This window comes from Macaca nemestrina, chromosome 10 (genome assembly GCF_043159975.1).
Source record: "Macaca nemestrina isolate mMacNem1 chromosome 10, mMacNem.hap1, whole genome shotgun sequence".
Lineage (NCBI taxonomy): Eukaryota > Metazoa > Chordata > Mammalia > Primates > Cercopithecidae > Macaca > Macaca nemestrina.
The window spans coordinates 53,578,031-53,592,957 of NC_092134.1; the positions used below are offsets into that span (position 1 = coordinate 53,578,031).

The 14,927-nt window shown below is 34.5% G+C and overlaps 1 protein-coding gene across 9 annotated transcripts in view; it reads left to right on the forward strand.

The window, feature by feature from the left end:
• The window catches only part of LOC105473304 (protein phosphatase 1 regulatory subunit 12A), a 159,338-nt gene that overhangs the window by 128,247 nt on the left and 16,164 nt on the right, over positions 1–14,927 (forward strand). For all 9 annotated transcript variants that reach the window (XM_011727045.3, XM_011727042.3, XM_024790176.2 and 6 more), the window contains 6 exons: positions 5,436–5,526; positions 6,566–6,766; positions 6,952–7,117; positions 8,158–8,279; positions 10,333–10,398; positions 14,261–14,277. In XM_011727045.3, coding sequence (XP_011725347.1) covers positions 5,436–5,526; positions 6,566–6,766; positions 6,952–7,117; positions 8,158–8,279; positions 10,333–10,398; positions 14,261–14,277 — 663 coding nt within the window. The remainder of the gene's footprint in view (positions 1–5,435; positions 5,527–6,565; positions 6,767–6,951; positions 7,118–8,157; positions 8,280–10,332; positions 10,399–14,260; positions 14,278–14,927) is intronic.

A 14,927-nucleotide genomic window follows, 5' to 3' on the forward strand; every position in this document is an offset into this window, starting at 1 on the left:
TTTTTGTGGTCTATATTATAGAGATTTTTTGTCTTACCTTGTTTCAGTGATGTTTGCAGTGATATCAGTGTTTGTGTTTTGTTCCATGTGAAATAATTGTTTGCTATCTTGAATACATTGTTGGCCTCTTCTGTTTGTCTTTTATTTAAATTTCGTCAATGGTTCTGAAATGTATATGATTTAAAATTTGCCTTAAAAATGTATATATGATAATTTGAGAATGTACTGTGGCTAAAACAACAACAAAAAAGTCAACACAGGTATACTATTTGGGTTGCTCAGAAAATGGTAAGCATCTAAGGAATAAAATTATATACCCTGTATAGTTCTAAGAAAGAGATGCAGTAGGTAAGGTCAGTGTGATATAGCAATGATAAAGGCAACAGTGGGGTTTGGTGGGTATATTCTACCATCTTTTAATGATCAGCTCTTTGCAATTAAAAGTACAGAAAATATATAAATTATTTTTCTTCTCTATGTCGTATTCTTAGAGGTCTGCTCTAGATAGGTACCCCAAAGGAGGAGAAAGGAACTGAATATTAGATGGTAATTATCAAATAAAGGAAATGTGTTTATATTACAAATTGATAAGCTATATTTTTATGCTAATTTGGGATGAATGTCACATGGAAAATTAAAATTATCTGCAGGTGCAGATTTTATAAGTCTTTCAATTAGTAACTTTAATCCCCCTAACCTTCATATGTGAAACCAGGTATGATAGATTTATTGACTTTTGTGGCAATTTGAAACTATTGAAGAGGAATCCAGGTTCATTGGGAGAGAGTGTAATGGTTGATAGTACTATTTGCCACGGTAATAAAAAAGAGCCAAGTATCAATGCAAATTTCTCTGTTATAAACTAAATATGAAACATTTGACTGTAATCAAATCTGACAGTAGTTCACGTTCATGTTTAGTTTTAGAGCAGCTCATGAAATACTAAAGTGATAACATGCACCCTATCTGTCTTGCTGTGAACTTTTTTTTTTTTTCCCAAGACAGGATCTCGGTCACCCAGGCTGTGTGTGGTTGTGTGATGATAGTTTCTGCAGCCATGACCTCCTGGGTTCAAGGGATCCTCTCACCTCAGCCTCCTGAGTAGCTGGGACTACAGGTGTGCCATCACACCCAGCTAATTTTTTAAATTTTTGTAGAGATGGAGTCTCACTGTGTTGCCTAGGTTGGTCTCAAACTCCTGGCCTCAAGCAGTCTTCCCACCTTGACCTCTTAATGTGCTGGAATACAGGCATGAGCTACTATACACAGTCTGCTATAAACTTTGTTTAACCAGATTAACTATCACATTTAAGTTTAATCTCCTTTTTTCTTCTCTTCATTTGGTAGAAGTCTGAAAAGTAATAAATTTCATAGGGCCAGTAGGTACATACTTAAATTAAATGCATGAATGGAAAAAATAGCCATTGGACATTTTCCAGGCTGATGTTCTTAGGAGCACTTTTTTATATTTACTGGATATGCCACAAAATGGGTCGGGGTGGAGGATTCTCTATTTAAATGGTCTTGGGATATACTGAGTTAAGCCAAGTTAATACAGCTTACATTTCTCATTATATCACAGACCTTTTAATATGTTATTGTGGTTTTCTTAGAGAAGGTTAGAATATGTAGCATTTCCCTAATTTATACAACCGTTTTTTGTAACAAGCCCAAGCCCCTCTTATATCCCAGAATTAATGTTCTTAAATTTTAATAACAAGATTATTAGTTATTCTCTTACTCCTTTTGAATTACTTGTCCCAGGAAACTCACTATAATAGTTATAAAAACATAGTATCGCATATCTAAATAAAATTAAAGTCAAAGTATAATAGTGATGGAATTTTCATCTTAATATAAGTTTATTGGATGTCCCATTCAAATAAAACTCCATCTTGTGAATTTCTTGACTTAGCTACAAATGTAATTATGTAGAAACAGCAAGAAGAACCAGTTCTCGGAACTAATTTTAAGCAATAAGTAAGAGTTAATTGATGAAATTGAGGCAACTAAGATCTTGCGTGAGAAATTACCTGGTCATCTTAGGGTTAATTATCTAAGGAGGTGAATGCCAAGAATAATATCATATATTCTAGTTTTAGAGAAGCAGTTTCCAAAAATTTCAGGGTTGTAGAAAGAAATATGATTTCCTTATATATATAAAACGAATGAGGGTTCTCAAAAGAGTTTTGAAAAAATGGTAGATGATTCTAAGGATGTTTGAAGATGTGCTATACTTGCTGAACTGAGAGCTTTAAAGGACACAGAGAAAAGGCATAAAACCCACAGTAAATTCAGAGGTTTATTATTATGATTGTATGAATAGTGTTAGGCTAAAAAAAATGAATTACACATTGAGAAGAATGCTAAAGCTAACAAAAGAAAGAATCTTTTTTTGAGACACAGTTTTTCTCTAGTTGCCCAGGCTGGAATGCAATGGCACAATCTCAGCTTACCACAACCTCCACCTCCCGGGTTCAAGCAGTTCTCCTGCCTCAGCCTCCTAAGTAGCTGGGATTACAGGCATGCACCACCAAGCCCGGCTACTTTTGTATTTTTAGTAGAGATGGGGTTTCTCCATGTTGGTCAGGCTGGTCTCAAACTCCTGACCTCAGGTGATCTGCCTGCCTCGGCCTCCCAAAGTACTGGAATTACAGGCGTGAGCCACCGTGCCCGGCCAAGAAAGAGCCTTTTTTAAAAGTAGCATTTGAGCTGGCGCGGTGACTCACGCCTGTAATCCCAGCACTTTGGGAGGCCGAGGTGGGCGGATCACAAGGTCAGGAGATCGACACCATCCTGGCTAACAGGGTGAAACCCCTTCTCTACTGAAAATACAAAAAAAATTAGCTGGGCGTGGTGGCGGGTGCCTGTGGTCCCAGCTACTCGGGAGGCTGCGGCAGGAGAATGGCGTGAACCTGGAAGGCAGAGCTTGCAGTGAGCCGATATCATGCCCCAGCACTCCAGCCTGGGCCACAGAGTGAGACTCCCTCTCAAAAAAAAAAAAAGGGCAGCATTTGAATAAAGAAAACTCAGTAGATCATTGCCTGGGGTTTTAGGAGGGGAATACGTGGAATAAACTTCATAAATTTAAACAGCATAGAAGATAGAGATGCAGTTGACCCTTGAATATTGTAAGAGTTAGGAGTGCTGACTCCCTGTGCAGTCAAAAATTTGCATGTAACTTTTGAATCCCCCAAATCTAAATTAATAGCCTACCATTGACTGCAAGCCTTACCAATAGCATAAGCGGTTGATTAGCACATATATTGTATGTTACATATATATTCTATTCTTACTATAAAGTAAGCTAGAGAAAAGAATGTTATTAAGATACTCATAAGGAAGAAAAATGTATTTACTAATTAAGTGGAAGTGGATCATCACAAAGGTCAGAATTCTCTTCATCCTCACATTGAGGAAGAAGAGGAGGGATTAGTCTTGCTGTCTCAGAGGTGGTGGAGGGGGTAGGAGGAGGCAGAAGAGACAGGCACACTTGGTGTAACTTTCATATAAGTGGACCTGCACAGTTCAAACCTGTGGCGTTCAGCAGTCAACTGTACTCTACTTCTGTAAGTGTTCTCTGAGAAGTGTGAGCTAGGTGGTGTAATTGGATGAAGCGTTAATGATTGGACTTCCCAAGAAATATTGATTATCAGAGGAAAGGCTTTATGTTGTGTTGCAGGGCTCTGTCATATCCTTGCTTGTTTGACTTTAATTATTTAACTTTTTTTTTTTTTTGAGATGGAGTCTCAACTCTGTCACCCAGGCTGTGTGGTGGTGCAATCTCAGCTACTGCAACCTTGATCTCCAGGATCAGGTGATCCTTTCATCTCAGCATCCAGAGTAACTGGGAGTACTGACATGTGCCACATGCCTGGCTAATTTTTCTATTTTTTTGTAGCGACAGGTTTCCTCATGTTTCCCAGGCCGGGCTCGAATTCGTGGGCTCAAGCAGTCAGCCTTCTTCAGCCTTCCAATGTGCTAGGATTACAGGCATGACCCATGACACCCAGCCTTGTTTAACTTTTGACACAGATTACATGCTTTTGAAAAGGTGCATACCCCATGACAAGAGGAAACATAGGAGACAAGAGGAAACATAGGCTTAAATTTATTAGAAGAAATTTAGTGGCGATAAATGCCAAGACCTGTTCTTTATATCAGAAAATCAGTTACTCAAGAGTAACATGCTGATTTAAAAGCTGTTTATATATAAAAAACACTTGAATTTTTTAGAGCAAAGTATGAACAATAACATGTTGTCTGACGTAAGTGTCATTAGTAAAAGCACACTGACAAGAATGCAGGGAGACTGGGTGCGGTGGCTCACGCCTTTAAGCCCAACACTCTGGGAGGCCAAGGCAGGCAGATCACTTGAGGTCAGGAGTTCGAGACCAACCTGGCCAACATGGTTGAAACCCCGTCTTCACTAAAAATAAAAAAATTAGTCAGGCGTGGTGGTATGCGCAGGTCGTCCCAGCTACTGGGGAGGGTGAGGTGAGAGAATCATTTGAACGCCTCTGCACTCCAGCCTGGGCGACAGACTGAAACTTTTGTCTCAAAAAAAAAAAAAAAAGATTTAGAAAGGAATTTGATACCTGTCTTCCAATGTTTGAAAATACTGTAGGTAGAGAAGAAAGCCCCTTTTAGTAGGTCATTAAATAAGATGCTTAGATTACCACTTTTGGGGGATGTTTTCAGGGCTGGAGAAGAGGATCTTCCTCGGTTAAAAACAGACAAAAAATTTACTCCTTATCCATTCTGGTTAATTGGGCTAAATGAAATCTTTCTATTTCTTTCAGTAGAGCTAAAATTTTTAATCTTCAGTTCTCTAAATCCTTTTTAAAAATGTAGTTTCATCTTAAAATTAAATTACATTATTTTTTTAAATGTAGTTAGGGAGTTAAAATGTGATATTAAAATATAATTATTGGCCGGGCGCGGTGGCTCAAGCCTGTAATCCCAGCACTTTGGGAGGCCAAGATGGGCGGATCACGAGGTCAGGAGATCGAGACCATCCTGGCTAACCCCGTGAAACCCCGTCTCTACTAAAAAATACAAAAAACTAGCTGGGCGAGGTGGCGGGTGCCTGTAGTCCCAGCTACTCAGGAGGCTGAGGCAGGAGAATGGCGTAAACCCGGGAGGCGGAGCTTGCAGTGAGCTGAGATCTGGCCACTGCACTCCAGTCTGGGCGACAGAGCGAGACTCTGTCTCAAAAAATATATATAATAATTATTATTAAACTATAACAAGTTCCAATCTAAAAAGAAATTATCGGATTGCATTATTGAATTTCAAAGACCATTTTCTGAAGACTTTTCCTTAAAACTTATTAAAATACTAAACCTGTATGTTTTATTCATATACATTGATAGATATTTACATTCACAGTTATTGCATTTTCAACTAACGGTTTTTTTAATCTATTACTGTAGATCATACCTCACTCCTGTTAGGGATGAAGAGTCTGAATCCCAAAGAAAAGCAAGATCTAGACAAGCAAGACAATCTAGAAGATCAACACAGGTATAGTTAATGTAATTAATATATAAAACTTACATAAGTAGCATATAAAACATATATACAGACCCACACGTAAAACAAGTTACCTTTCTCTTTTTCACTTTGTTGTGAAAATATTGATGTCAGTATATAGTGTGAGTAAATCCTCAAAAGGTAAAGGTTACTCATAGCCTTTTGTATGGTTACACTGTTACTATTATATTTCATCTAATTAGCGTATGCCTTTGTGTCTTTTTGAGTATTTTATCCTTATTCCTAATACAGTGTGTGGCACAGAGTATTTGGTTAGAATAATCATGTATGATGTCTAATAACTATTTAAAAGTTCTATGAATATTTGGAAGTTGTGGGCAGAGAATAGGGTCTTATATTAGGTGTATTAAACAGCTAATGTGCAAGTATTTTAAAAATGTCATTCAGGCTGGTGATCTCCTTACCTCCATTTTGCCATTCTAATTATGCTATATATGATGCATACTTTTGTGTCTTTCTACTTTTCCACAGTTAGGAAGGTCCACAGTCCAGATTCAGCTGTTTGTCCTTACCATTACTTAGCTTTCAAGCTGAACTATTTGCTAGGGCCTTAATATACTTTTTCTGCCTATACTTTTCACTTCTTGAAATCTAACCTGTTCTTCAAGGTCAAATCTTGAAAAATTTATTGAAATCTCTTTTAAGCCTTAGCAATTGTCGTGCATGTATATATAGATATATATACACATATATACACACACACAGAGACATATACAAACATAAATATTTATAATATAATATGCAAACAGTATATATATTGGCTATTCTTCCCTACTTTGAGCTTGTGGAGAACGTTTATATGCATAGAGTATCCAGTACCTATCATTGTGCTTGCTAATGGTGATTCTTCATAGAATGAATGTAACTTGCTGTTTCCATTTGCAAACCAATTCTAAACATGCATATTTGACTTTTAATGCATTTGTATGTGATATATGTATTTCTAAAATATCCCTTTGAACAAGCTTTAATGCATCTCATAATTATATTGATCTTTTTGTGTGTGCAGGGAGTGACATTAACTGATCTTCAAGAAGCTGAGAAAACCATAGGAAGAAGTCGTTCTACCCGAACCAGAGAACAAGAAAATGAAGAAAAAGAAAAAGAGGAAAAAGAAAAACAAGATAAAGAGAAACAAGAAGAAAAGAAGGAGTCAGAAACATCTAGAGAAGACGAATATAAACAAAAATACTCCAGAACGTATGATGAGGTAACAGTATATCAAAAACACATTTAAGTCAAATGGTATGAATAGTCCTTATGATCCTCAACATACAAGAGATTTATATACCAACAAACCATATACAAAATACTGTAAAGGATTTTAGCTGGAAATTTGATATGTTTTTAATTGTGTTTAGTGTTTCAAATGGTTTTGATCTTAATGTTTCACAGACTTACCAGCGTTATAGGCCAGTATCAACTTCAAGTTCAGCCACTCCATCCTCTTCACTTTCTACTATGAGCAGTTCACTCTATGCTTCAAGTCAACTAAACAGGCCAAATAGTCTTGTAGGCATAACTTCTTACTCCAGAGGAATAACAAAAGAAAATGAAAGAGGTAAGAATAGCAAATTTTGAAAACACTTTGCTTTCTTCATATAATCCCTTGGATTATGGTTTCCTAAATAGTAATTCAACAGAAAAGGAACAGCATCCTAACTTGTGATTCATTGAACCTAAACAGAAAGAATATGAAGGTTGAGAATGAGAAAAGTAGAAAACAGAAATAGAAAATAATATGGCCTGCAGTTGATATTAATATTTTTATAACCTAATATTTCACAAAAATCTTCATGTCCACCTGCAAAGAAAAGTTAATATAGAACTGGTGGGTGACTATTTCTAGAAGCAATTTATTACTGTAGTACTTTTCAGATGCTTCAAGCTATTTCTTGCCTACTGTGTAGATCATATCATTTAAATAGTTTTTGTGAAATTGTTGTAAACTGAAATTACTAAATACATGTAATGATCTCACTAAAACACATTTTTTATGCTTATTTCTTGAAAAATACATTTCTCTCAACTATATATTGGCATATTGATACTCATTATTACCATTTCCTATTATTTTATATAAACTTTCTATTTAAATTCTGAGTAATTCCTACTTTAAACCAGAGATAAGTACTAAATAAAATTACTTTTAATTATAGGCATTTTATATTTTAAAGCCTAAATCTTACAGTATTAGTCATGATAATATCAGTAATAATGTAGAATAAACACCAGAAAATAAAGTTTATTCCCAATTTCCAGCTATATATTTTCTTATATTGATCATTGAGATATTTCAGTTCTTTAAACTGCTATATGTGAGGCCTGCATCGTGTTTGTAAAAATGTTGAACCAACATTTAATATTAGAGATACTCACTTCAAACTTAAGATTTTTGTCATTTCTTGAAAAGTTGACAGATCTGGCAACACTGGATCTGTATTCTCAACAATTGGCTGGAGCTAAGCAGTAGCAGCTGCCTATCATCTTCCTTTCCCCTGGATAGTCCCCTGGCCCATTTTACCCATTGTTTTTACAATTACCTTGGAAAATATTGTCAAGATATATTGCTATATTGTGGTTTATTGCAATCCTTAACAGAGGGAGAAAAAAGAGAAGAGGAAAAAGAAGGAGAAGATAAATCACAATCTAAATCAATTAGAGAACGACGGCGACCAAGAGAGAAAAGAAGATCTACAGGAGTTTCATTTTGGACACAAGATGTGAGAATCTATTAAAATACATTATTTGATAGTATTCTGTTTTTTTTTTTGTTTTGTTTTGTTTTTGTTGTTTTTTTTTTTTTTTTTTTTTTTTGATACGGAGTCTTTCTCTGTCACCCCGGCCGGCGTGCAGTTGCGCGATCTTGGCTCACTGCAAGCTCTGCCTCCCGGATTCACGCCATTCTCCTGCCTCAGCCTCCCAAGTAGCTGGGACTACAGGTGCACCCCACCACACCTGGCTAATTTTTTGTATTTTTTAGTAGAGGCGGGGTTTCACTGTGTTAGCCAGGATGGTCTCGATCTCCTGACCTTGTGATCTGCCCACCTCGGCCTCCCAAAGTGCTGGGATTACAGGCGTGAGCCACCGCACCCAGCAGTGGTATTCTTAATGTGTCCAAAAGTACATACTAATAATTTCTTATATGCCTTAGATTATATATTCCTTAAATCATCACAGTGTTTTCTGAGTTGAGTTGTTAAATGAGAAAAATTATTTTTAAGGATAGTTAACTACTTAGATTGTTGGTACTACTTAAAAGGAGTAGTTCTGACCTAATTATGGAATAGAAATAATAATGTCTGAAGGTCAGAGTGCGTATATTGATTATTTTATAATAGCTAAACTGCTCCTTTACTTGTAAAAACATCTTTTAAGAATATCTAAGGAGTCTATTTAAATTTCATTTTCATAAATATCATTATAAGATCTACATTACAGATTACTTCCATCTCAAGGCATGCTAAATAGAAACAGTGCTTTGTTTATCAAATTACAACAGTCTTGTAAAAATTAGTGTTTTTTTCCTGATCCTTGAATGTAGGCCTGACACTGCTATTCATTGATTTTGTGTCCATTTTCTAAAAAATAAACCTTTTATTGAAGTATGGCATGTTCAGAAATACAACTCATACATGTATAGCTTAATGAATTAGCACAATGGGAGCATATCTATGTAATCACCACTCAGAATGATGAATAAAAGCAGCAGTGTAGATTGCCCCCATGTTCTCCCTCTCAATCCCTATTATCCTCATTTTCAAAGTTAGCTAGTATCTTGATTTCTAACACCGTAGTTAACTATGCCTGTTTTTGGAGAGCATATGACTAGAACTATAAATTTTATAACTCAGTGTTATGTTTATAAGATATATCTGTGCTATTGTATGTAGCAGTACATTTACTTCTATTGTTATAAAAATACTTTTTAAAGAAAATTTCTATCCATTCTTTCACTGAAAACATGGAATCAGCTGTCTTCCTGTTAAACTGACCCATCTCTCACTGTATGTTCCTCTTTATCTCTTAATATTATATCTTACCTTAAATTCTGCTTTTTTGAAAAGCTTTCTTTGATTATCTTTGTATAATATATATTTTCCGTTATTTTCAATTTATTTGTGTTTTTTTAATAAACAACATATTTAGGTCAACTTTTTTCTGAACATTTTTTTAATTACAGTGTTTTAGTCCATTTTCATTTTACTTAATTACTAATTAATTAATTAAATGTACCGCAAATAACATTGTCATATGCAGCTTAAAATATATAAAGAGCTAAGGCATATGAAAACAATAGCACAAAGATATGGGAAAGTATTAAATGGAGTTCAAGAGTTTTAATATCTCTGCATTGTCCATGCTGTGGACAAAATATATATTCAACTTGATGAATCAAGAGTGCATATGTCTATTTTAAAAAGTTTAAAAAGAGAAGGAAAATCATACATAAATGACAAAGGAAGAACAGATGGGGAAATCAAAAAATAGTTTTCTATTTTTCTTTTGATTTTTAATATAGAAAAGTTAAACATATACTTTATAGAAGTAACAGAATAGTGTGAGGAGCCCTACCCCAAGTATTCATTTTTTCAGTTAAATTCCCACCCTATCCCCCAACTCCCATATTATTTAGAAGAAAATCCTAAACATCTCATTTTATCTACAAATGTCTCAATGTATATTCTGAGAGAGGACTCCCAAAAATTATTTTAAAAAATAATTTTTGAAATTATTAGTAAAATTTCCTACAATAAATTGGCAATCTATTTTTAGAGTGATGAAAATGAACAAGAACAACAATCAGACACAGAAGAGGGATCCAATAAGAAAGAAACTCAGGTAAATACCATTACTTTTTGTATTGAGAAGTATTCATATTTTTTAATAATCCTTTTAAATTGTGTTTTATTATATTTATTCATGCAAAACAGTTATTGCATACTCTACCTACATGCCGGATATGCAATGTCAGTGTTTGCCTGGGGATCAGGATTAAAAGGACTGGGAAGGGTCACAAAATAATGTTTTGGAGGTGATGAAAATGTTCTGGGTCTTGATCCTAGTGGTGGTTTTGTGGATATACAGAACTGCCAAAACTCACCAAATTGTACACTCTAAGTGCATGTAATTTATTGTATGTCATTTAACCTTCGGCGTTAAAAGAAAAAGCAAAAAAAGAAATAGTACCCTTGGCCAAAGGAAAATATCTAAAGGCTACTCAGAAGTAGTGGAAATCCGAAAGTAGTAGGCTCAGATTTTATTTCAAAATTATGTTCTGGAGAAGATAGGCATCTTTTAACTTTCTTTTACGTATATTTAGAAATTTAGAGTCTCCAACAGATTTTTATGTTTAGAATCTAAAATACATTTTTTTCCTCTCTGTACTGATGAAGGACCTAAAGCAAGTTTGAATGACAAGGCTGCATAGCCAGCAAGGGTTGAAAGTTCCCCCACCCGCTTCCTGATGGTTTGGCTGTGCAGAAAGCTAAAAAATATTTAAAATATTTCTATTCGTATGAGGATAGAGCTGAACAACACGAGTTAGTTCTAAACCTGGCATTGTTTAGCCTGAAATAGCATTCTGGTCATATTAATATTATTTTACTCATTTTGAGTTGAAGTTCCTTAATAGAGCAAACACATTTCTTTTTACTCAGCAAGGATCTACAGTAACAGGAAGTGAACAAAAGTAGGTTGCCTTTGCTAGGTAACTGTGAACATTATTTTAGGGCCAAGTTTGCCTATTTCCACCCCAAAATTTTATTTTATCTTTAGGTGGCCAGACATTGAGGAGTGAATTGGTTCTGAGGTTACATTATTTGCAGACCTAAAGCTTTAACTGTTACCTAAACTATTTGCTTGTCAGTTATCAGAACTCCCCAATTTACCTATGTCCCTTCTTTATTATATTCTATCAACTTACCCATCATCTTCCTTTCCCAGTAGTACCCTGTAAATTCTCATCTTTCCATGAAAAACAATGGACAGGTAAACAAGAGGGGAGGAAATTAGTAAACCTTCCCTGTCTGACACCTCTCATTGCCTTACCATGCGGACTCCAACCCCCACCAAGCTGGAGTGGAAGGGAGATTATCTAGCTTTTAAAGTTGTAATTTTGAAGCATATTGATGTATATTTAGTTTTACTGTTAAAATTATATGTGAGATACGTTAAAATGAAGAGGAACATTGTTTCTAAAAAGAAAAGTTTTTTTATTTTCCATTTAAGTGTTTTTTGTTTACTTTAAATAGATCTATATTTATATGTTATTCATTACTTATAACTAAAAGAACTCCAACCTATTTAATAGAGCAATCTATTTGTTGTAACTCCAAATAGGTTGGAGTTCTTTTAGTTATAAGTAACGAATAACATATAAATAAATATAACAAATATAAATAACAATATGAAACCTAAGTCAAACTGGATTAAACAAAGAAAATGTACTCCAGTTATATTCTGCAGTCCTTTGTGTCAGCTTCATCCTCAGGCTGATTTATCTCATAGGGATGAGATTATAGTTGGCTTAGGATAGACAGGGCCTATCACTGAACTGTTGCAGCCATTTTGCTACCAACATGGGCTACATGTCATCTCACCTAAACCTAGTAACTGCTACACCATCAGAAAAAGGAAGAATGGATGTAGATAAATAAATAAGATGCACTGTATGTGTGTAGATCAGTATTTTCTATATTCACATAGATGTTATGTGTCCAGAAAAGGTTAGTTAGATAACAGTGGTTATCTAGAGAATGGAGGGATGAGAAATTACACAGGAACTTTGTATACCATTATATGAACTTACAATACCATAGTCAGAAAGATATTTCTGAATATCATTCTATATGTTTTAATTTTTTTATCTTTAAAAGCATATTTTTACTTTGGAAAATTAATCTTAAAATTTGGGGAACAAGGGCATTATGCTAAATGAAATAAGCAAGTTACAAAAAGACAAGAACTGTGTGATTCCACTTATTTTATTTGGGTATCATAGAAACAGAAAGTAGAACCATTGTTGCGAGAGCTAGGAAGAGGACAAAGGAAATTGTTCTATGGATATAGAGTTTTATTTTTACAAGATGAAAAAATTCTAGAGATCTCTTGCACAACAATATGAATATAATTAAAAATACTGAACTATATACTCTAAAAAACAGTTTACATAGTAAATTTTACAATATGTGGTTTTTACCACAATTCTTAAAAGTTTTTAAATGATAGGCCGGGCATGGTGGCTCACGCCTATAATCCCAACACTCTGAGAGGCTGAGGTGGGAGGGTTGCTTGAGCCCAGGAGTTGAAGACCAACTTGGGCAACATAGGAGACCCTATCTCAACAGTAAATTTAAGAAATTAGTCGGATGTGGTGTTGCATGCGTGTAATCCCAGCTAACTGGGAGGCTGAGGCAGAAGGATCACTTGGGCCAGGAAGTCGCGGCTGTAGTGAGCTGTGATCATATCACTGCACTCCAGCCTAGGAAACAAAGTGACACCTCATGTCAAAAACAGTAATAATAATCAGTGATAACACCATGATTTTTAAAGACAAACGGAATGTGAGTGATTTCTGTGACTAGACTTTCTATTTTTAAAATTTAAATCAGTGAATGTAAGTGCAAACTATAAGGTGAGATGTATTATTTTTGTTTGATATGTAGACATTTTAGTTCATGAATAGCCATTTTACTGAATTTGAATATGTTGAAAATTGAAATTTATTCTTTAAAATTGTTAGTTGTTGTAAAACCAAAGAGTAAATCAAAATAAAACATTACTTTAAAAAACAATGGAAGGAGCAAAGTTGAAATTGGTTTTGCAGAGGAAATTTACATAGACTTTAGTAAAACATTTTTAGTCCAAAATAGGCTTAACAATCCCAAAAGTAACCTAGTAATTTTACAGTATCTCCAAAGATAACTATAATGGGAAATCACTAATATTTAAATTAAGAAGTTTAACAAACCATTCTGTATAAATTATAGAATTAGTGAGTATTTCAATAGAAGAAGAAAAGGCTAAATTTGACTACTGAAAAAGACTACTTTGGCCCCCAGTAAGAGTGTTTTACCCTATTAATCTTTTCACCATTTAAATAAGACTTTCTGGAACTTGAGTGTAGCATACCACTTGCTTGAGAAAATTAAATTTCCTATCACCTAACTGCTAACCTTAAAGGTATATAGCTAGATTTCCAGAAAGTAAATTTTAAACAAAATATGTATATACTGTTATGTATAAAGTACCTTAGGTGTTCATTTGTTTGCTTCTCATTGCCTCAGAAACAAAAATGAGTAAACTGCTTTGAGATATCATAGTAAACTCAACATTTCTTAATGTAAATATATTACTTCCTCCTGCTCAGTGGGTATATGTAATAGATATCTTTCTTAGTCTCTTTTTTTATTTTAATTAAAAAATATTGTAAGTGGTCATTGTAGGAAGTCACAGGAGATACCCATAAATTGCCACATGTAATTACATGATGGATATGCCTTTGAAAATATACAGTGACTCTGTATTCTAGAACCTCTTTCTAAAACAACCTCAGTAAAATTAAAACACATGTAGAAAACAGATGTTACTTTAATAGTTTGAAAATGCTATTGATACTACATTAAATTTACTTAATCAGAGGTTAATAGTTTAATGAAAACATAAAAATTTAGTATGCCTATGTTTTTCTCTTTCTTTCTAGACGGATTCCATTTCTAGGTATGTTTTATTTATTTTTTAATTGACTTTTTTCTTATTTTTATCTTTGTTAAAAATGTTTTGCTAGGAATCTATGGATTTTGTAAGTTTATAGAATTATTTGATGATAAAAAAATTACAGAAATTTTGATGGCCTTATCATTGTTACTAGCTTTCTTTGTTAAAGGCTTTACTTCTAGATCACTAGTCAAAGCAAGTGAGATTTTTTCCCAAATCTCTACAACAGAGGTATTCCAAAGTTTCTTAGGTTAGTTCAACTATCTCATTATTAACATCAGGGACTGATAAAACCCACACTTGGCCAGAAATATATTTGATTAAGTATTCAGAATCTTCTCTTATGTAGCCCTGCTTTAGACAAAAGAGAACCAATGAAGACACTTTAAAAAATGTCATCTAGCTCAAGCCTGTAATCCTAGCACTTGGGGAGGCTGAGGCAGGAGCATCGCTTGAGTCCAGGAGTTGAAGACCAGAGTGGACAACATCAAGACTCCATCTCTACCAAAAAAAAAAAATTTTTTTGTCTTAATTATCCAGGCATGACTATATGCTCCTCTATTCCTAACTACTGGGGAGGCTGAGTCAGAAGTATCACTTGAGCCCCCAGGAGTTCAAGGTTATAGTGAGCTATGATTGTGCCAGTGCACTCC